Source organism: Calidris pugnax, unplaced genomic scaffold (assembly GCF_001431845.1).
Source record: "Calidris pugnax isolate Ruff unplaced genomic scaffold, ASM143184v1 scaffold148, whole genome shotgun sequence".
Classification (NCBI taxonomy): Eukaryota; Metazoa; Chordata; class Aves; order Charadriiformes; family Scolopacidae; genus Calidris; species Calidris pugnax.
In genome coordinates this window covers 1,864,563-1,887,759 of record NW_015090926.1, presented here as the reverse complement: position 1 = coordinate 1,887,759, position 23,197 = coordinate 1,864,563, and the positions used below count along the sequence as shown (strand labels likewise).

At 35.7% G+C, this 23,197-nt stretch overlaps 1 protein-coding gene across 1 annotated transcript in view; it reads left to right on the top strand.

The window, feature by feature from the left end:
• Positions 1 to 23,197, top strand: part of FER (fer (fps/fes related) tyrosine kinase) — a 178,899-nt gene that overhangs the window by 143,493 nt on the left and 12,209 nt on the right. The window contains exons 18-19 of the mRNA XM_014951487.1: positions 18,938 to 19,092; positions 22,542 to 22,664. Coding sequence (XP_014806973.1) covers positions 18,938 to 19,092; positions 22,542 to 22,664 — 278 coding nt within the window. The remainder of the gene's footprint in view (positions 1 to 18,937; positions 19,093 to 22,541; positions 22,665 to 23,197) is intronic.

Here is a 23,197-nt window from a genome sequence, read left to right as displayed (position 1 = left end):
TGCTGCATGAGAGCAACAGGCTCGCTCTCTCTAATTAAGAAGTGAAAAGTAAAAAATGAGAGTAAAAGATATTGAAACTAAGATAGAAATAACATGCAGCTAGTGCTTCTGAAAACTGTTGTGGTGATCATACAGCTTCCCTACATAATATAAATAATATTCTCTATACTCTCATAGCCCTGTTGCAATGGTGAATAGTGGATGAAATGTCATTACTTTCTTTGGTAAATATAAAAAGTTTAGTGACATCTGCTGTTTAGAAAAATAATGAGCCTTAAGTTCACAGTCTGTGAATTTCTGTTTTGTGTTATACAAGGTCAATTGAAGCATGTACTCTGGAACTACTGTCAAAGGATGTACCTATATACCTTGGGCAGAAGGAAGTATAAAAAAGATAGTATTTCTGTGACTTACTACTTTAAAGAGGTAGAACAACAAGTTCCAGTATATCATCAGAAGCCTTTCTCCAGATTTCTCCAGATTTTGCTAGTTTGTGAAGGCTAGTCTCTTGGAAAAAGAAAAGACATAATTTGCACATAACTTTGAAATTCCCTAATATTCCAGAGAGCAAAAAATGCAACGCAATGTTGAATAATGTAAATATTTACATACCTTTTCAGGAATAGCTCTGTTACCCACTTTCTTGAATTATGTTGTCTATTCCTTAAACAGTTTTGGTTTTTTTTAATTGATTTAAAAGTGAAGTTTGGAGAACATTGTAGCTTTAATAATAATAATAATAAAAAGGAAATGGTAAGGTATAAATCTGAAAGTATTAAGAGATATGAAGGGAAATCATTATTCAACCAAGGGTCCTAAACTCCCACTGAAATTTGACAGTAAATGAGAAACTGCAACTTTTGATAATCAGATGAACTTTCATTCCACTGATTAAGGGTAAATTAATTTGCTGCTTTCACTGGACATCTGGTTATTTAAAACAAAATAGTGGTTTATTTGCCATCTTTGAAGTAAGAATGTTACTATTAAATTGTAGTGAAAAATAAACTTATCCCATAGAGTGAAGGCTAAGGGCAGGAGACATTCTAAAACCAGTATTATACATATACCAAAGTGCATCAAATAGAATTTTCCGTGCTGAAATCAACAGAAAAATTACTGTGGTTTGGGCTGGGGTGGCAAATGACAAGACAACAGATGCTCTCCCCAACTTCTCACTCCAAGGAGAGGAAGAAGAGTAATAAAGAGAGTTATGAGTTAAAAAAAACAAACCTAAACTACTCTAACAAAATATTAGTAATACGATAAAAAGGTAATAATGAAATAGATAGAAATATATACAAAACCGTATTGAGTTCCCAGGAAGATGTCACTGACCATCACTGGGACAGTTCCAGACTGGACTCAGTGCAGAATGGGACCTGGATTCCAGAACTCACTGATGAGGATCAAAGGTAGATGAACTGACAGGGTCCTCCTCAGGCATCAGTCATTGAAGAAAGAGAGCCATTGAAGAAGAGCCCTTGAAGAGGAGCCAACCTGACCACTTTTCTAATTTTTATACACACACATACACATATATATAATTATACATGCGTACTAGGTTAGCTTTGACAAAATGTTTAGCCAGTATTTTTTTCAGATAGTACTAGTGATTACGTACTTTACTTCAATGTAGATCTTCCCTTACTGGAAAGAGTCCAGCGAGGCGCAACAAAGATGATTCAAGGATTGGAGCATCTCCCTTATGAAGAAAGACTGGGATAGCTGGGAGTCTGTAGTCTGGAGAAGAGAAGGCTGAGGGGAGACCTTATTAATGCTTACAAGTATCTCAAGGGTGGGTTGAAGGAGGAGGGAGCCAGACTCTTTTCAGTGGTTCCCAGTGAGAGGACGAGGGGCAACGGGCACAAGTTGGAACATAAGAGGTTCCATTCAAATATGAGGAGAAACTTCTTCACAGTGAGGGTGACAGAGCCCTGGCACAGGCTGCCCAGGGAGGGTGTGGAGTCCCCTTCTTTGGAGATTTTCAAGACCCGCCTGGATGCAGTCCTGAGCAACATGCTCTAGCTCTAGGCAATCCTGCTTCAGCAGGGGAGTTGGACTAGATGAGCTCTATGGTGCCTTCCAACTCTAAAAATTCAGTGAAATTCAGTGCCTTAGGAGGTTTTTCAGAGATGCCTCCAAGCTTTACATTGCTGCAGTTTTGTCACTTATGTGTTGCGTAGGTGTGTGGCTGTGTACATAGTGAAAAACAGATGAAGGAAGAATATAAAACAGCTTCTAGTGGACCTTCATGAAATAAGTTAGTTTTCAAGTTTATGCAACTGAAAAACATTATATTGTAGAGAATATATTATTTCTTCATGATATAGGTGGCATGTAGTTCTACATTTCAAATAAAATGCTGTTTTCCAGCTTATTGTGGAAATTTCTTTGATAATCAAGATATTTTTCTCATAAAGCTTAGAGAAACTTAGGTGAAATCTTGCACGTTCAGCTCAGTTCAAGTTCAGTTCAAAGGTAAATTCAGTTCCAATAGGTTCTGAACAAATTTAATGCATCTTAAAGGAATCACAGTTGCTGAGAAAAAGTAAAATAAAACATACAGTAAGGTAAGTGCATGTTACGTTCACTCACTTTTTGTCATTGCTTTGTAGTTCTCAGCTTCTTTCTGTCTTGTTGGTAGAATTACGGCATGCAGGAATATGCTTTTATGAAACATTTTTATATTACTGTGAGTATTGATTGAAATAGTAACTTACTCTTTGTCAAAGGCTATTTCAGAATCCCTTATGCTAGGCAGCAGGCAGTGAAGAAAGCCTTATCAGCATGTTAACTGATTTGGAAGATTGAGGGGGATCATCAAGGTACATGGAGCTGTAAGAGCTGTTGAATCAATGTTACAGTATTTTGTTGTTCACAGATTTAAGCTGAGTCACTCAAGCCTGACAGAAAAAGCTCCTGGCAAAGCTGAATGTCAGATACTTCATCAAGTCTCATGGGTTCTTGAAGATAAAAAATAGATCAGTGAAATAAGGGCCAAGTCCCAGTTTTGAAAAAATATATATAGGAGTTAGGATGGCAGAATAACTCCCTCTTTTGATTCAAAAAGCTTCCTGCTTTTGGAGTAATTTCTGGGCAGGATTTTGGACATCAGTATGATAAGTAATGTTAAAATGCTTAAACGACAAGCTTCTAAACTTTCCTGCTATGAATATTGCTTCTTAGTAATCAATTGGTTATAAACATCTCTATTCCCATTCACTAACAAACGAATTGACTGTCCTTCCTGTTTGGTATCACAGACTTTCCTGACTTCTCATTCACTTCCATGAAGCCACCCTTTCTTCCCATTATTGCTTCTGCAGACTGTCCTCTCTTACACATGATTATCTGGACTAGTTTGTTGTCCTCCTTTTTTCCAAGGACTCACATGGAAAAGTTGAGATGTAATGGGTACAAGTTGTTCCAGGGGAAATTCTAATTGGACACAAGGAAAGTATTTCACAATTAGAACAATCAGCCATTGGAATAATCTCCTCAGGGAAGTGGCAGATTCCCCAACATTGAGCACTTTTAAGATTCCGCTGGACAGGGTGGTAGGCCATCTTCTCTAGAGCAGGATTTTGCCAAGAAAGTTTGGACCAGATGATCCCTGAAGTCCCTTCCGACCTGGTGTTCTATGATTCTATGATGATTGATGTTCTGCCTTGTAAGGTGTAATACCCTAAACTTTGATCTCCCTATAAAAATTGCCATTGTCTTTCTAAATGTCACAGGCATTTAACACAGGTTAATTGTTGTGGAATTGTTTATGCTTTTGTACATAAAAGATTGTGCTGGCATGAGTTAAAAGAATTCCTATAACTTGCTCAGTTTATGATTCAGTTTTATTTCACTTCAATAGGTGGGGTATAGAGGTTTTGTAATACATACACCTTTCATATTATGTTAAACTGCAACGCTAGCTGACATATTTCCCTTCATAACACTAAGGAGATGAAAATGTAAAAATCATACGTAACAAGATTACCTAATATCCCTTTCTAATTACCTAAACTGTCTAAGAACTAAACTACCTCTAAGAACTTGGTTTTATTCTTCTTGCCTTCAAGAAACAGTAGGGAATGCTATTTCTTTGTCTGTAATTCCACAGTGTCACTAATATATATATATCTAAAGCCTATGGAGAGGTGATGAAAACATATATTGTCATTTCCAGTTCACAACTGTACTCTTCTTCTTCTGAATCATTTAATTTTTTATTCTTTTGTTTCTTACCTTATAAGTAGCTTCATAATAGCAATAATTCTCTGGACTTCATGTTTTTAAGTTGTACTTACTTGCTTGATTTTTACCATTGGTGCTGCCCTTCCTTTTATCTTCTTTTTTCTTTTTTTTTTCATTTTTGTTTGTTTTGCTTTCTCTTATGGTGGAAAGCCCAAGACCTCTACTTGTTATACATAGAATAATTGTAGGAAATGTTGTTTATGAGCAGGAGAAAGTCATGTTCCCAAGTCAAAGACATAATTATGATTGCCTTTGATGATACTGTATTACTGCAATTACTTTGTCATGGTTGAGATTGCAGACGTGTAGTTACAACAGTAGGGCAAAATATTTCTTACCTCCATCTGTTAAGTTCCCTTTTTAGGAGTATGTAAACATTTTACATTGGAAAAGGTGTCAGCAGAGCTAAACCACGTAGAGAAAAGGAACATTTGCTACCAGTAAGAATGGATAGGAAATTACTGCTTTGCTTGGTGAAAGGAGCCATAGCAAACTTGTCCCAGTATCAAGATCCTTAATGAAGATGTAAACAGGATTGAACCCAGTAATGACTCTTGTGTACACCCCTAGTTACTGGCCTCTAGCTAGACTTTGTACCACTGAGACCACTCTGGAACCGGCCTTTCAGCCAGTTTTAAATCCACATCACTATCTGCTCATCCAGCTCATATTTCAGCATCATGTTTGTTTAGGGTGAGGTGGTCTAGATCCTTTACTTGAGACACATCTTGCTTTTGTACTTTGAGGGTGGTCACCATATTTTTTTGTTGTAAGCCCTTAGGTAGGACAGGAGCATTCCTGTTGGACGCAGACGTCATGAGCTTCATCTTTTCCAGAGGCTGTCCTTACCTTAATACTAGGGATAGACACTCCCTGCATCTCTACTGCAGCTGGAGTCTGGGGCTCTTCAAGCTGTTGCCTCTCAGAAAAGATCCTGTCTATCTCCTTTTAATCTTCTCTAATGCTGCGTAGCCTGTTTACTTTGTTGTGTAACTTCTCCACTTGGTGGCATAGCTCCTCCAAGACAGCACTGAGGGACAGAGGGCCATCGCTCCTGGCATCAGAGCGAGGCCCCAGGTGCTCCCTACAGCCTAGGGCTTGGAGGGTGGCATCCACCATCCAAAGTTCTGCCTGTATGAGAGCTTTTACTTTAAGCATTAAGATATCTCTCTTGTCCTGTAGTATCAATGACCTTTTAAACATAGCCAATTTTTATATATATTAGATTAAGAGCCAAAGTAATTAAAATGGAAATCTCCATCTTTCAAGTTCCTGTTTCATCACCACCTTGCTGTGAGCAACTCATGAAGAGGTCTTGGCAGCCTGTGATCTGCTCCAAGGACGGTGTAGGAGATTTAGTGCTTTGAAGCCCTAATTGTCAGTACAGACTTGCTGAACTTTCTGTAGGTTATGGCCAGTATTGTATTCAAGTTGACAGTTGAAATTCATGAAATAAAAAACACATGTAGCTTGGCAGCTTTTTTAGAATTGTTTAGAGTTTTTAGTATTTATGTCGAGATTCCAAAACTGGGCTGCTTTTGGCAGCAGCAAAGTTCAGATCAGCTCATTATTTTGAATAGGGGGACTGCATTACACTAAAGATGCAGTGCGTACAGGCTTCGATGCAAATAATATAGGCAACATAGCAGTAATTTACCATTCCGACATCTGACTTTGCAGGAACCCACCTCTACCCAGCCGGTAACATCTGTAGTACATTTCTGCATGGAAATTATCAGTCTATGACACAAATTGCACCTGACAATCTGTTGGTTTGCCCATTTTTAAACTTATTTTAAAAGCTTTTTTTTCAAAAATGTTGATCTCCAGTTGCCACTTAATTAGCAGCTGGCAAGCAGTTACCAGATTTATTTTATAGTAAAATACCAAAATGCTGTCTTAAATTTGCCTATACCAGTTTCTGTGCATTCTATTTTAAACTGAAATGTGCAGTAAAAAATAAAGAAATGTAAAATAAATGTAGAGTAAAAATAAATCTCTAGAGCTGCTGGGAATTCACGTTGTAAGTGAAAAAAATATATATTTCAACTATTTTTACGGTATACGGAGTTTGCTTGTATGTGACTGGTTGAAAAAGTCATTTTTTCCATTATGATAAAAGGAACAAATGCACTCATTTGGAAAATGAATGCTTCTTGGGGTCATTGCTACATTATTTCTGTACTATAAACCTGATAGTATAAAAAGAGATTCCAGGGCATCTGACAATTCAAATGTTTGCTCTAAATCAATAATAAGTTGTATTAGTTTATTTAGTCCGTCTCTTTGAAACTGACATCAGCATGTACACCTATTAAACTGGTTTTATTTGTTTTAAGTAGCTACATTAATAAAATAGAATTTCTTAATTTTCCTAGGCAACTTTCTCACAATCTGGTAGACAATGAGCTCTTATTTTCCCATGCTCAGAGTCCACACCTGTTTTCTTTCTTTTTTCCTTCCACATGATTGCTTAATAGTATTTGTATTTTACTGTCTGTATTTAGGCTTAATTTTTCAAAATATGCTACTTTCTGTTTTTCAGATTGTCTAATTTTGTTTCCAACAGACATTTCTCTTTTTCATGGAAAAAAAAATAAATTGGAAGTTAGCTTCATGCCACTGCAATTTAGAAAAAAATAAAATGTTTTTATTTTTCGGTGAAACAAATTTTTGGAAAAAAAAATTGAAGCTTAAAGTGTTCTTTCTGTCATAAAAGTCAAATCTTTGGAGATTGATTTAATTTATAAGTATATATGTACAAGAGTACATTTTGTCTTTAATGACAGAAGACAATATGTTCTATTTTGAAAATATAAAACAAATTCCAAAATAATCAAAATGCTTTTAAAATGGGGCTTCCTTCCTTCCTTCCTTCCTTCCTTCCTTCCTTCCTTCCTTCCTTCCTTCCTTCCTTCCTTCCTTCCTTCCTTTTTTCTCCCTTTCTCTCTTTCTTTCTTTATTTCTGTCTTTCTGTCTCTTTTTCTGACTTTCTGTCTGTTTTTCTGTCTGTTTTTCTGACTTTCTGTCTGTTTTTCTGTCTTCCTATCTGTCTTCCTGCCTTGATTAAATCGATATTTGACACTTCCTTCAGATCATTAACAAAGCCGCTAACTGAAAACGGGCAACTACACTGTATCACCATGTATTGTAACAATTTCTTTTAAGAAATTTTGTACCATAAACTCTTTATGCAGGAAGATTTTTGGAGTTCAGCTAATTATTAGCTAAACTTTGGTTATTCTATAACCTTTGTGCACATCAAACGCTAAACAAAATGTTACATATAAAATAGCAGAGATGATCATGTGTATCTACAGTGCAGTGCAAGAATGGGTTTGTGTGTGGAAATATTTCAGAACTGTAGCCAAGTATAGTAAAGCCATAGCTTTGCAATAGTTTTCTAATAGCACAGGAAAGTGTTTCCTGCACTTCCAACCAACTTCTGAGTCCCCAGGCAACATGAGACTCCGGGTCCGTAGGCAATCAACACTATGCATGAGTGAGCGTGCTTCAGCAGAGACAGATAGCAGCCAGACACAGGGTAGCTTCTTCTGAATATACAAGTCTGGATTTTCCAGGGGAAGGACAGTCTTGTAACAGATGGCTTCATGAGATAGCATGAAGTTTTAATAGGAGAAAAAGAATGGAGTTCAGTAGGTGATGAACTCAGAGTCCCTGGGCTTATTAACATGTATTCCTTGACTATTCCCAGCTATAAAATCTTACCATGATGAATTTGTATGTGAGTTCTTCCAGTGCTTCCAAAAGTTATGGCAGTCCTGTCACATAATGTGCTATCAATATGAGATGTATTTGTGATGTTTAATCAGCACACTGTTATCTCATGTTTCTTCCACATTTCCTACTTAAGGTACCCCACCCAGATTGTCAAAATCCTGTAACTTTCCTCTTCCTCTTTCGACCAAAAAACTGTAAAGCTTTTTTTCCACCTTTATGTTTTATTTTTGGGTAGAAAAGCTATTGTAGTTTTTAAGTAGTAGCAACAAAAAAGGGGAGAGAGATTGAATTTTTTTCCTAACTTCTTAATTCACAGAAAATGAATAGGCAGTTTTATTCCTTTCAATTTCTGTATATAATTCTCTGCAATGTATTAGTTCCATAACATTTCTTATAAAAGAAAACTGTAAGCTAGCGGCAAATCTTACTTAGCTGTGTAGGACAACTAGTAAATTATTACTCATCTTCATTTTCATTCATCTTTGCTTTAGATGACAGTTACAAAACAGGCTGTTTTTGGAATACTAAAATGTCTTAACATGCCAATAATCATTTGTTGATCATCTTTGATTGAAAGTTGAAAGATATTGTAAGCTACAAATTACAAAATGCTTTTTATTCTGATTAGAAAATTATGAATTAGTGAACTATGATCATGTATCTTTGTCAAACTGGTTTCCATTGCTAGGAATGCTTAGCTAATATGTGCTGCCTGTACCATCCATTTACATTTTTCTCTTCCAAAATAAGAAAAACCCACGATGTAATAATTGCTTTAAATTGTGGTTGATTCTTCTCTGTTTATTACTGGTTTTCTTTATGTTTTTCTCTTAAAAATTCAAGAGCTTGTGTTTTTTTTTCATATTCTCACCACAAAGCATGGGACTACAACATAACCCTCTTGTCTAGCACTGTTGGATTTTACTACTTCTCTGCTCTGTTTTTCCCTCTCGAGTTATAATCAGATTATTTGGTTTCTTTCTTATTCTTCTTGTATTATTTTCATTAATATGTAGTCTTTTGTAACTTAATTATGCTGGATGCTTCATTTCTTTGTACACTGATGATTAGCTTTTCACTTTTTAACTTCATAAAATAAGGTGTCTTGGGATCTAGTGCCTATGTAATACTTTATCTACTAAAAACCCAAGAACTTCAGTCCATACTTAGATATCTGTTACTTTTGAAATCTTAATCCATGTCTGTCTGCTGGTAAGAGTAGAGGTAGACTGAAGTCATAGGAATGCATTTAGAGCTAACTTGAACTATTCCAGAATACATTGTTGATGTTAGCTGTTGAAAAAGCAGTGATGGCTAAACTGGTTGCCTTCCTCAGCTAAAGTTTGATATGCAACAGTTGTAAGTAATTCTAACCTGAGAAGAAAAATAGATTTTAAAATATTTTCTTTTTCACTGAGACCTGAAAATCCCTGCAAGTACTGTACTATTGTGCTACTTTGTTCCATTTTAATGAAAAAGGTGGAAAAAGCTAACCTGTATTATAATTATGCTTATGAATTTCCTGGTTCCGTGGGCCTACTTCTCATGTTCTGGTTTATTTTAACTCTTCACCTGTTTTTTAGACTTCATACAATACATAATATTAACACTAGAAAATGGCTTCGTTTAATCAAATGAAAAATAAAATTTCTAAAAAACTTAATAATCAGAAAGCACTAGAAGCTACCCTGCTTTAGACATTTTCTTTAAAATCAGGAAGTAAACTTTTTCTGTCACTGATGTGTAATGGACAAGTGAATATGATCTTTGACCATATCTGCTCTACCTCTTCAGGTATTATCAAGTTTGTAAACAAGTTAAACCAATATTTAATGCCTCTGTACAGAGAAATAAATGATATTTTGATATTATGCTATATAATAGAATAAGGAAAGATATTAATTCAGAACTAAATTCAGAATTAAGAGCTAAGTTGAGGAGTTCTCCTTGTATAAAAGGGCGAGGACAATTACTGTAGCAAGTCCTATGTTAACACACAGGTTGAATAACACCATGATATTATAAACAAAAAAATCTGCTTGAATGATACTGTACTTGTGGAATTTTTTGCTTGAAAAATGTATTTACCTGACTATGAATAGTACAGTCTATTTGTATGACTGATTCTGGAAGTGGAAGACATCTGTGATTGTGCTTTAAGTCCATTACAACTTCCTTGAGCACAAAATGTAAACCTAAATTCTGGTGCATCTTGAATATTATCTATGTTGAGTAATTACTTTTGGGACACTTAATTTCCCCTAGAATTCACTTGAATATCAAATAGAATATTAAGGAATGTTAAAAATCTTATGTGTATCATAAATGTATCCCAATTCGTGCTGCTTCTGTTCTGTAATTTTTCTGTCAAAAACCGTAAGAACATAGGAGTGATTGCATGGGATTCAGCAGTGGTATTATTCCTGTGTGTGTGATGTTGGTGGCAGTTTCTGGAAGGTGTTTTCCATTTTCCAGTTGCCACAGTATTGTAGGATTTCCATACAGTTACTTATCATCCCGTCCTAGGACTATCCAGACCCTTAGTTTTTGTAAAGACTATCACTAGGATTGCTTTTTGTAAATCTTTTTGCTAGAGTTCACTCTCATGGTGCAAACTATTACTTTATGAGGAGGCTGGATAGGTTACTGTGCAGCTGCACAAATTTAATTTGTAAAAGGCTTTCTTGTGGCTATAAAATGTATGCTATGTCAATCTTTGATTCCCATAACTTTAGAAAGGAAAACGCAACTGCCTACAGAAGGTTGAGTATCACTCTAAAATTGCGGGGAGTAATAATGCACTCTGTTAAGTTACTCACTTTGGACAAATATAAGGTAAGCTCTCCTGCTGAACAAATGAAATAAATCAGCACACAGAAGAAATTGAATTGCAAGCCTTTGTTTCAAGATATAAATGAAGTACAAGGAAAAAAGATCAAAACATTAGACATTCCTCTGTCTCACATTTTGCTCAGCACATTACATGTAATCAGCAGTGCACAGGAAAAATGGGTTATGAAAATCTACAGGGATATCAATACAAAGAGGACTATTACAGACTAAAATGTCTGTTATGCAGTTTTCATCAAAATAATTGTTGAGGAAAATACAGACTGTAATGATTAAGTTCTAAAGAAGTTGAGAAACCATGCAGGTGAAAAACATTTAGATGCTGCTGATAGGAGCTTTTCTGTCTCAGAAGCGGGCGTTGTGGAGAAAACCTCAGAAATAGGAAAAAAGGTGGGAGCAATAGGCAATGTATTGATTTATTGCTTCAATTCTGCCTTCATAGTCTACAGCTTTGATTCTCTTCAGGAGTGCTCATTGTCTATACTGATCTTTATCTCTTTTAAAATAGCTGGTACAGCTATTTCCTTCTACTAGGAAAACGGAAGACACAAAATAACTTACCTGAATAAAACTCAAAGAAGATAAAAGTTTTATAATGTATGAATAGATCTGTGTAGTCCCTTGAGCCATCTCTGGGCTGCAAACAATAACTTTACAATTGCTTAATTTTCCTTTGTTATTACTGTTTTATGTGACAAGTGCTGTATAATGTGTGACAGCAGCCTGGGCTTCTTCCTTGTAAAAATGTACCCAGAGCAGGCAGGCGAGAAGGCTCCAAGATGCAGGAATAACCTTGTCACTCTTTGGAATAGGCGTCTGGATCAGCTCAACTCTTTTCCATGCAGAATTACCAATCGTGTTTTAAAAAAACCAAAAAAACGCATCACTTAAAAACGCAAAGCATTCAGAAAATAGGAGGCTTGTCCAATCTCTTCGTCACAGTCATCCATCTTAAACAATTTCTTTTTTAATGAAAATTGAGGTTCATGTTTTGCACAGTTATTCAACTCTAAGAACTAGTCTTTTTTATACCAAACACCAAGTATTAAGAGACCAGAAGTACAACTCTGATAGGTGATAATGTAGCATTTGTGCTTCACTTTTGTACCTCCAAAGGGGCACTTTATGCCCTTTAATCTCTGTCATGGTCAAGAAGTAAAACAGAGAGTTTGAAACATAATCATATTGGGGAAAGTACTCTGTTCAAAGTCCTAAAGTCAGTACTTCTGCTCCTCTACAAAAATAATTAAATAATTTATATAACTTACTATGCTCAATATTTGTACCTACCTCAAAGTATACCTTACTGTAGTTGTGTATTTGTACATTAGTAATTAAAGATTATGCAGACTGTAAAAATCAATATAATCTGCAGATTCTTGTACTGTACTTGTTCATCAGAAATTACTGTAAAATAAGTAAACTTTTAATCTGACTTTGTATTTTTATTTTAAAGATACAGCATGAAGGCATGTGCAGTAGTGAACTGTGGTACAGAAAATGTGAATATATTTTTCTGTACATCAGGTCATTAAGAAGTTTCTTCTCACAGAGTTTGTACAGTCTAGGACAGCTGTCTCTTGTTCAAAAAATGTAGCCGTAGGAATGTAAATAGCAGGTCAGTGGGGTGAGACTGAGGGTAGAGTTCACTGCAAGCGGTGATTTCCTTAGTAAGCTTTTTAGTCCTCAGCAGATGAAAACATATGCTTTACCCTTGTGAACCAAATGCATCCCAGTCTGCAGTTCTGAATGGGATAATGTAGCTTTCTATCATCTACTGCTGTGACCCATGCCACAATCTGCCACATATTGAGCAAAGCACTTAGAGAAAATCAGGAACATAACAGTTACCAAGCACGTTTTTTGAGGGTGGGATGACAGTAATAATGCGTAGATGTTTGGAATTTTGAATTAGGAACTGTGTGATCCTCAACACTGTGTTTATCCTTACAGGATTTTTAAAAACACTTAACAACTCCTCCCAGTATCTAAGGAGAGTATTTTTTATTTGAATATAGCTTTGTTATTTTGTAAAAAATAAATAATTAATCCTGTGTTTATTACCTTACCAACCAATTTTTATTTGGACTGTGTTGTAGTGTATGAAAGTAATTTAGATGCTTAAGCTTTATTGGGCTTTTATATTTACTTTTTTTTCCTTTGGCCTTTTGTTACTTGAAGTTTGCCTTTTGATTAATGTGACTTGCTAGCCTTAATTCACAGGAATGTGTTCACCAAGTTGCTATAAATCATTTTATATGATAGGTCTTACTATCATAACAGTGAGAGTGAGCAGTGCAATGCAGACTATTTCTGGAATGTAGGATTGATTTTACTCTTACAAGTGGAGGAAATAAAGGTTCTGTGGAAAAAACACATTTTGAGATACAAGCTAGTTTTTGTTCTTGTGTTCAGTTACTGAGTACAATTGTTTGGGGTTTGTTCGGTTCTTTTTGCAATTTAGGTCATTCCTCTGAAAATTTCAAAGTGCTTTAGAGGGAATAATTGAATGTCACTAATGCTGTGAGGTGGGAAAATTTACTCATTTTGTAGTTGAGAAGAACTGAGCAATATACAAAACGATGGATAGCAAGCAGAGCACTTGACATTATTGAGAAATCACTACTGCATCCAACTTGGGTTTTCTCTGGTTTCCTAGCACTGTTCATTTGTGAAGATGAAGATGGACTTGCATTATATGAGGAGCTGAGAGAAATTATTAGCACTGTAAATATTGCTCCATTAGTATTCATAATCTGATAGCTAAAATAAGATGAAGTAAGGAAAACAAAGTGTCAAGAGGGAAGACGACATAGAATGCATGGAAGGGTGTGCTTCTCAGCATCTAATATTTTCCCAGTCTGTTATTAGGCACATACTATTTGCTATGCTCTGCACATACAGCAAAAGTAGCAGCATATGAGTATCAAAAATGTTCTGAAATAGGTATGTTTTGATTTAGACACCACTGGAAATTACCTCAGGTGTTTGAAGGAAAGGTAGTGTCTTATATGCATGAAAAAAGAACAGTTTCACTTGTAGACCTGCTGCTCCTTCTCTTTTGATCAGATAATAGATTCTTTTCATTGAATTAAATGTGCAGAGGAGATAAACTGGTCCTGTTCACTACTTAATTACTTGCTTTTATCACCTAAGAGTGTTTTAACTGCATGATCCAGGGAGGGGATATAAAATGGCTAATTAGTTCAGTGAGGCAGTCTGTCCTGCTGGCTTAGTAATGAGGAGTTTACTTTCTTGTTTTGATTTGCTTTAATTGATGGAATTCCATTGAAATATTAGGTGTTACTTGGTGTGTAGTTCCTTTGGGGTGGTGGAAAGAAGGGAGGGAGGGAGGAGCAGGTGTAGGAGTGTCCTTAGGGAAAGGTTTATGAGGTTTTTGTGTTTACTGTCAGACATGAATCCAGGTGGTAACAACTCCCGACACAGAGAAATCGCCACTCCTTCCTCTTTTACTGACTACTGGATTTTTAGCAAAAGTCTTTTGAGGTATCTCTTTATCAGCATATTCAACCCATGTTACTGATTCCTAGTCAATGTCCTGTTGGTATTTATAGGCACTGCACATCAGTGCTTAAGAATGAAATTTCCAATTTACATATTAATTTTTATTCCTTAGTAGTTGGGGGGAAGACACTTTGTTTATGGCACTAGGAATTTACATAATCTATACATAATTAAATAGTGAGAGTCAGTTTTTCTTTTACTGATGAACTTTCTCTGTAGCAACTCAGTGTAGTTTGTGCCCAATTCGTATAGCTTCCGCAATGTGAAATAAGGAATATTTTCTTGTTTTCTGTGTTAAATACAGATTTTAGGGAATTACTGCACTAAATACCAAATGCTGTATGAGAAAAACAATGCCTCAAGCAGAGAGACACCTAATTCTATACAATTATATCTACTTCTTCAGGATGTTGGCTTTAGGGGACATTGAGAAGAAAGAGAAAATAAATAGAACATACTTGGGTTTTTTAGGGAAAAGAAGACAAATAGAACATGGTTGATTGTGTCATGATTTACTACAAACAATTATCATTTATCTGACTCATCATAGTTGTTGTAGGTGATCAGCTCTATATATTTACAGTTTCTTGTTTTCCCCTAATCATGTCATCTGTCACACATACTTTAAAGCAATGGAAGTAGTACCTTTGTGATGCCCTTTTTTTTCAGATTCTGGCTATATATTCTGTAATAGATCACAGTGACCAAAATGCATTTTTGGTAATTTTCTCTTGTATCTAGGCTTAGAAATATAAACATCCTTTTAAAGGAGGCTGTCAGACATGAGGAAAAACAGTGAAGAAATAGTTTGAAAAATATTGAAATATCATAACCAAACCCTCAGAATAAAAAAAAAATGCATTTTTAAAAAGCTTGATGTAGTTATAGCCTTCAGTGTAACAATCTTTTTAAAAATGTTTTTATGCATGCAAATACATATAAGGAATTCTGGAAAATTCAGCAACAAATCATTGAGGATATGAGACGGAGGTAAAATGACAGCAGAAATGCTAACAAGGTAGTCTGGCTTTCATACCTCAGGCTTATAAATGTCCTGAAATATAAATGTTAGTCAAGTAGACATTGTGAAGAAACTACAAGTAAGAGAACGGGTGAGAAAACCTGAACCATCTACGCTGGATATAACTGCAGAATCTGAAGTGGCTGGTGGTGGAGCCTGAGAATGAAATTATACTTGTTCTGTTTCACCCTGTAGAATCGCAAGTTATTGAAAGTGCAAACTAACAGAACTTTTGGCGATTTAGCACGGTGTTAAATATCACTGGATCTCCTAAACATTGTTGGTTTCAGGGTACTCCAAGAACCAATTCCTCACTAGAACTGTGAAACGAAATCTAAGTGCCGCAGAGAAGGATTATAGAAGTCCTTTAAAAAGACTGACTAAAGTGAAGGAAAAAAGGAAAGAAAAGTTCACATCTAAAGTCTTTTCTAAATAACTGAAAGACATTACACGTGAGAAAGAAAAAAAGAAAATTTACTTAAGTCAGAAGTAAACATCTTAAGTACTCAAAAAGCTTTATTAACACAAATGATGTGCTAATAAATAGTATTGTAGCTTCAAAAATGTGGGAGCTTTAGCTAAAAGCAGAAAAAGGTGTTAATCCTGTGAGACTCATAACCAGCACTTCTACATTTACTTTGCTATTTGTAGCTTTTATTAGTAAGTTAAGTTTTATCATAATGCATCCTTTTCTATCTTAGCTGTTAATAGCTTGATGCTCATTATTTCATAAAATTTTATTGATACTCTCTGGAAGATGGCAATGAAAATGCTTCTCTATTCCATACAAACAGACAAAAAGAAAGAAGCAATTTGCCTGGAAAGATTGATGCTGGATTTGACAGTTGCGTCCACCCGCACAAGTTGTGGGTCATTAGCTAACCACTGGCCCATGAGTCCTCCCTTGGCACTTGTGTGCAGCATGGCAGCTTGAATACTATCATTCTGCAACCCACTGCCAGCTAACAGACAGCTTGAAAACCATTGTTTCTTGAAGCAAAGCCTTTGTCTGTCGTCTTTCAGAAGATCTAGTGTTAATTTATATGTATCCTTAACGTAGTATCACAGTCTTTCTCAAATCACTTTCTCAAATACCCGTTTGATTTTCATGGAAGTCTTTTTGTAAATTCTCAGTAATGATGAAAAACAATTCCTCTAGATGTCTCTGAAAGCAAAAAAAAAAAAACAACGTCATACACAAAGCAGACAAAAATTGTGTGAGCAAAGTGTAATCATGGCTAAATGCTCAGCTAGGAAGTTGTCCCTTATTTTAATTAACTCTGTGAATTTTCGTTAAGATAGGACCTTGTTACTTTATTCACTCTTTATTGCATCTGTCACAAAATCTAGACTATATTGAATAAAACAATAAAAAGCCTAATGACTAAAGTATGATTGGAACCTAGGCTATACATTCTTGATGTTTCATGGTGATACTTTTTATAGACGAGTATAAGCAATAGCAATTTTATTTTGTTTTGCAGCTCTCTTTTTTTGAACCAAACACTACCACATGGTAACATCAAACTACGTAACATAGTGCAGATTGAGCTCTTTTATACATTTGTGCTGGAGACTGTGACATCAGACTTGTTTTTAGGTGGTCCATCTTTTCTAACTGCAAGAATAACTGCATTTATATCACTGTAGCATCAAGTTTAAGAGCCCTAACTGTTCTTAGTGGCAGAAAAGCTGTGTGAGTCAAACATATTAAAATTCTTAAATCAAGTTACAGTGTTTATCCTCAAACACAGGCTCTGTCTACATATCAAAAAATTTAGGGCAGTATGAATATGGATCAGTTGATCAAAGTAGTTGCAGATATCTGAGCTTTAATATCCTTATGTATGGCTCAAGACTTTTACTTTAGACTAAATACAGTTCAGTCCTTTGTCATTAGCGTCTCCACCATGCACAGCATTTGAAGCTGTTTGTCGTTGGTTCAGACCTTCCTTTCTGCTTTAGTTGTAGAAGAATTTTGGTGCACACCCCAGGCAGAGTTCTAGGTTAGTTTCTTCCAAGAGTAATCTAGTTTGCACACAGCAAAATCATTCTTCAGAACCAATGAATGTGCATTAAGTGCTCAGGGGATTCACTTCAGAACTTAGCTACAGCTCCAATCCAAAACATTAATGCTGATATAGTTATTCTGGAATATTCACATAAGACAAGCCATTTGTGAGCATATTAGCTGTTAAAGCTGAAAAGAACATTGTAAATTTAATTTAAAAATACTTGCGTATGATGTTCCTAGTGTTGTAGATTAAATTCTGTTGCTTAACATTTTTCTCCCTTCAAAAATTTTCCATATTTTATTACATAAAGGTAGGAATAACAATATATATTTTATTATGTAGTGTTTTAATGCATTGTGAAAAGTACATTAATAATACATTCTTAGCATGTATTATTATTCCAAATGTGTGCAGTAGAGAAGCCACAGTAGATCGTTTATCAGGTATTACTACAGGCTTTCTCCCATAAATATAAAAAAAAATATGTTTGAAATGGAGGGAGGGAAAGGAAAGCTGTTGATTTTCTGAGCATCTCATCCATCAGTGAGCCAAAATTCCTTTTCCTGAAATACTAAGTGGCTTTGTATTTTTGAATGAAACTCTTATGCTAAGGTAAGGTGGGCATAGAGAAGATAGAGCTCGTTCTTTGGGTTCCCACTGTCTTTTGTAATTATGTAAACGTGTCTCCGGGTGCTTCTTCAAATTCTGTTTCATTTTGCATAAAATCTGATTTGTAGATCTGTGGGCTTATCTCAGTGGCCTCAGAGGACAGTTTTTGTGGGTTGATCTTGGCTGGCGGCCAGATGCCCCCCCAGCCGCTCTCTCACTGCCCCTCCTCGGCAGGATGGGAGAAAATGAGGCAGAAAGGGGTCTTGTGGGTCAAGATAAAAGACAGGGAGATCACTCACCAATTACGGTCACAGCAAAGCAGAGTAAACTTGGGGAACATTCATTTAATTTATTGCTGATTAAAATAGAGAGTGAAAAATAAAGATGAAAGCTGAAACACCCTTCGCCCCCCCCACCCCCCACCCTGGCCTTCCTTCATCCCAGACTCACCTTCCCTCCTTCATTCCCAACTCCTCCACCTCTTCCCCCGTGCGTGGCACAGGGGATGGGGAATGAGGGTTGACAGCAGTCCAGAGCAGCTCCTCTCTGCTGCTCCTTCTTCCTTACGGTGTTCTACTGCTCCAGCTTGGCTCCTTCCCAGGATAGACAGTCTTTCACAGGCTGCTCCAGCCTGGGTCCTTCAAAAGGCTGCAGAGGAATCCCTGCTCCGGCACCTGGAGCACCTCCTGCACCTCCTCCCCCAACTCCTTCACCGGCCTTGGTGTCACAGGATTATTTCTCACACTTTTTCTTTTCCTCCCTCACTGCTCTTGTCCCGAACTGCTGTGCGGTGTTTTTTACCCTTTCTTAAATCTGTTTTCTGAGAGGTGTCTCCATCTTGGCTGAGGGGCTCAGCCATTTTAAATGGCTTCAAGTACTTTCAAGCGCATAAAAATATGAGGTTTTGTTTCTTGTTCTAATTTAGAGACCTGGCTGCAAGGAACTGCTTGGTAGGTGAAAGCAACATTTTGAAAATAAGTGATTTTGGAATGTCCCGGCAAGAGGACGATGGCGTGTACTCATCATCAGGCCTGAAGCAGATTCCTATCAAGTGGACCGCTCCAGAAGCACTCAACTATGGTAAGGATATACCTGTACCTTCTTGCAAATAAATAAAAAAAGTCAAAAGTGAAATAAGGAGCATTAGGACTACCCTGTGGGCAATATTTGACTATATATACATATTCCTAGTGCCCAGTTCAAATCAATAATGTTTAACACAATTTTAATATTTCAGTCTTACTTATGTATAAAATAGTTTTGCCCTCAAAAAGAATAAGGCAGCAACATCAAAATTGCTATTATGCAACAGTAAAACAGTGCTTTGGTTATGTTGCTGACTCATTCTAGTAGACTACCTAGTGAGTCATCGAAATCATAATCATTAGCCAAATGAAAAGCAAGTTCTGCATATTTATGGCAGTACTTGTTCTGACATTTCTTTGAAAACAGTAGGAAGTGTTAACATACTAGAACACCCTGTTAGATAAATCATTGCATTGGAGAAAAGTCACTGATTTATATTTTTTTTTAACTGCTACTTTAGCAGCATTTTTATATATTGCTAGGCTGTTATCTTGGGGAAAAAAAATCTATTATTGTGGTCCATAATATGTACCTAATAGTTCCAAAAGAGAAAAAGAATCTGCTGTATTTAGCTTTTTAGCTTATATGAAACTAGAAAAATAAGTTTTTCAAAGTAAAGTGGGCTGTGAAGGAGCAGCGTAATAAAAGAATGGTGCCATGTTTTGGATCTAGCTCTCTCAATCAGTTCTTCAGCTGAGTACTTAGAAAAATATTGTTTTAAATTCTTCATTTGAAGTGTCTATAAATATTTTTGCCATGATTTCCATGTGTTGGAAATCATAAGTTTGTGACTTACAATTGATAGCAAAATGCTTCCTCTCATTAGAGCTTTTGCAGGAGTTAATGTCATAACACAATAAAGCAGATTTTCCCTTTGGAAAGCTAATAATAAATCTAGTTACAATAATTGATCCTGTGTTATCAATTGTTCTAAGAGATGTTAGTGTTGCTAGTGTTCACTGGGGAACACGCTTTTTTATTTGGGTTGTTTCTTCCACTATAAAATGTCTTTTGAATTTTTTTTTTGTTATTTCAGAAATGGGTACAGTTTATCTGATATATAATGGAAACGTATCTTTCATAGTCTTATGCAGTCCAGCGGGCTACATTAAGCAGGAAACAGACTCTTATGACAATACCTTTTCTTTGTACTTTTTGAGTCTTTTTTCTGCATAGTACAGAAGAGGAGAGAATAGTTGATTAACATTACTTATTTTCAGTTTCCTAAAATGCATACATGCTCACGCAGTTTTAAGCGATTTTCTGTAGTGTTTGGAAAATAAACTCTCTCAAATATTTGTTATTGTGTTCAGCAGTCCAATATTCAACTTTAAAAATGTCATAGGAGGTTTCTGTGTGTTTTTGTAGGATCATTTTTTCCACTTCCTTGAAAGATGTGAGTAAAAATAATTGGGTTTTGTTTTGCCATTTAGATCCTAATAATGTGGTCATACGTGTGCATTAATTTGCATGTGTAAGGCTGAAGGTATTTAAGGATATCAGAGGGAAATAGAAATAAATCTGCAATATTTCAAAAGTATTTGTCAACCACTGTCCATGTCAGTTCTTAATTGCAAGTTTAAGGGTTGGAAGAAAATGAGGGATAGGATCATTTGGCCATTACATGAATAATACAGTGATTAAGAAACTACATAAAAGATCATTTTTTAGTCACTTCTGGATTCACTGTATATTACAAAATAATTGCAGTCACAGCAAGATTTTAAATGAAAAAAACACAAGCTGTGAAGTCTAGAAACCACATGAGGGCAAATGGACTGCTTAAGGAGTTGTGTCTAAAGTCATAAGCAAAATCTTGATGCTGCTGGAGTTTGTGGGAGATTGAACCTTATTTTTGCTTGAAGCGATGATTTCCATCACTTCCAGCAGGTGGAAAAAAATGTTTGAAAAGCTCCTAAAATTACATATTTAGGCCAAGTGCAGGGTATTTTTGCTTTCTGTTCTCTCAAAATTAAAATACATATTCGATATGTATGTTTTTCCAGTACAACATTTTGAGTTGTTTGTCATGTTAATAAATTACTGTGTGGGGATGTTTTTTTTTTTTTGTGAATGAAAAGTCCCTTTATTGTCCAGATAATGTCATAGTGGAAAAGATAATTAACTGTGCAGAACTTGTACTTTCTTTAAAAAAAAAAAAACAAAAAACAAAAAACTAATCACCTGTCTTGTAGCTACTGAATGATTTGAATGAAAAGCGTTAAATTACTGGATGCCAAACTCTGAAGAGAGCTGATACATAGGCAAGAAAACTCATTTTACTACAAAGAGCATAGTGAATGTCCATAATTGCCATCTACAAGGAACACGGCATGACTGGAAGTGATACTTAGTTTCAGTAAACTGAACTTTCTGACATAAAAACGTTGTCATGTCACCAACTGTGACTACAATTTACACATATTTTCCTTTTTTCTAGTCAGAAGTGGCTTAGTTTGGTTTTTTAATGGCTAGAGATGAACTAACAATACATTCACAAGCATATATATATTTTAAAGAATAAAGACATATATATGTAATGTAATAGTATGGAACAAAGTAAAACAGTCATGAAAAATTATGAAAGTGCTGTTGAAAATGGATTTTTAAGGTAACTTTTTCACAGATCCTGCTGCAAAGGGCTAGGAGCCTTAACTTTCTGATGTGAATCCATTCTTCTTAATATGGGTATTAGGGAAAATAGAACAACCTGCTCCAAGTGTTATCCTTCTCCCATACTATAAAGCTTTTGTTGCACAAAGAGGTTTGGAATCCAATTATCTATTTTGCTATCTCTGAAGCATAGTTGAAAATAATGGAACTATCAGGCCAGATATTTTTTTCTTTTTCTTTAACTGGTTGGGTGCATCAGTTCTTCAGGGTCCAAATTAAACATGTTGAAGAAACTATACTTTAATTTTCAGAGAACAGTTTCTCAAAGCATGAAAACCAGGCCCTCTTCACAGTTACAAACTATGCCAATGGTAGCTGCTCTCAGAATGCTCATTGCCGTACTATATTAGGGAACTAGGAAAGGTAATTTCTTTTGAAAGTGTCTTTTGAATTGAAAGTGCTTCTAAACAAGGAGGAAAAACATAGCATTTTTCTGTCCTTTTATATTAAAAGAGAAAAGAAAAGCACATTTAGAAGGAAATAAATTCTTAACTTGCATGAAAAGTAACCGACATGGTAAGGTCTGTCAAATTGTAGAACTTTAAGTTAGCTTATATTATTCCTACGTATTGACCTTAAGATAATTTGTTTATCTTTTGAAATATGGGAGACTAAGATATCTACAGGAGGTATTATTAGTAGCTACAGCTTTGTTCTGCTTAGAGCTTGCCAATGTAACACTTAACCATTACAGAAAATTTGGGACCATAATTATTTGCAACATTAATTTCTCTGTCCATTAAGCTGCGGGTTTTCTCTCCTTTTCTTAGGGAGATACACGTCTGAGAGTGATGTATGGAGCTTTGGAATCCTCTTGTGGGAGACTTTCAGCCTAGGAGTATGTCCGTACCCTGGCATGACAAACCAACAAGCACGAGAACAAGTCGAGAAAGGTAAGTTATTTGTAGGAAGACATAGAATTGCTATATGGATCTATAAGGATGCAGTACATACAGTGTAAAATGGCAAAGAAATACCACACAGGTTATTCAGCAACTTTAGCAAAAATATCATGAGGTTTTTAAATTGCTGAATCCAGCATTCTGGGAGGACTAGAATAGTGTATAGGCTTCTTGAAAAAAGGAGTTTACTGACTAGTGACCTAAAGGACGGAAGACTTAGAGCATTCTGACTTTCATTGTTGCAGAACTAAAAGGTGAGATGGAGAGGAGGGATTTACTGCTGTGCAAAGCAGAGGTTTGACCAGAATGAATTATTTAAGATTATGCTAATGCAGGTATAAATATTCTAAACTGCCAGTAGAAAAATTCTGTATCATTCCATCTTCTCTATTAAAGCATTTCGGACAAAAATTTAGCAATTATGGTGGAGAATGGTAAGCTAGTTGAGCGTTGGAAGCCACATCTCTCTTTTATAAAATTATCAAAAGGCTTTTATTTAAAGTAGCTAGTAACTGAGCAGGATT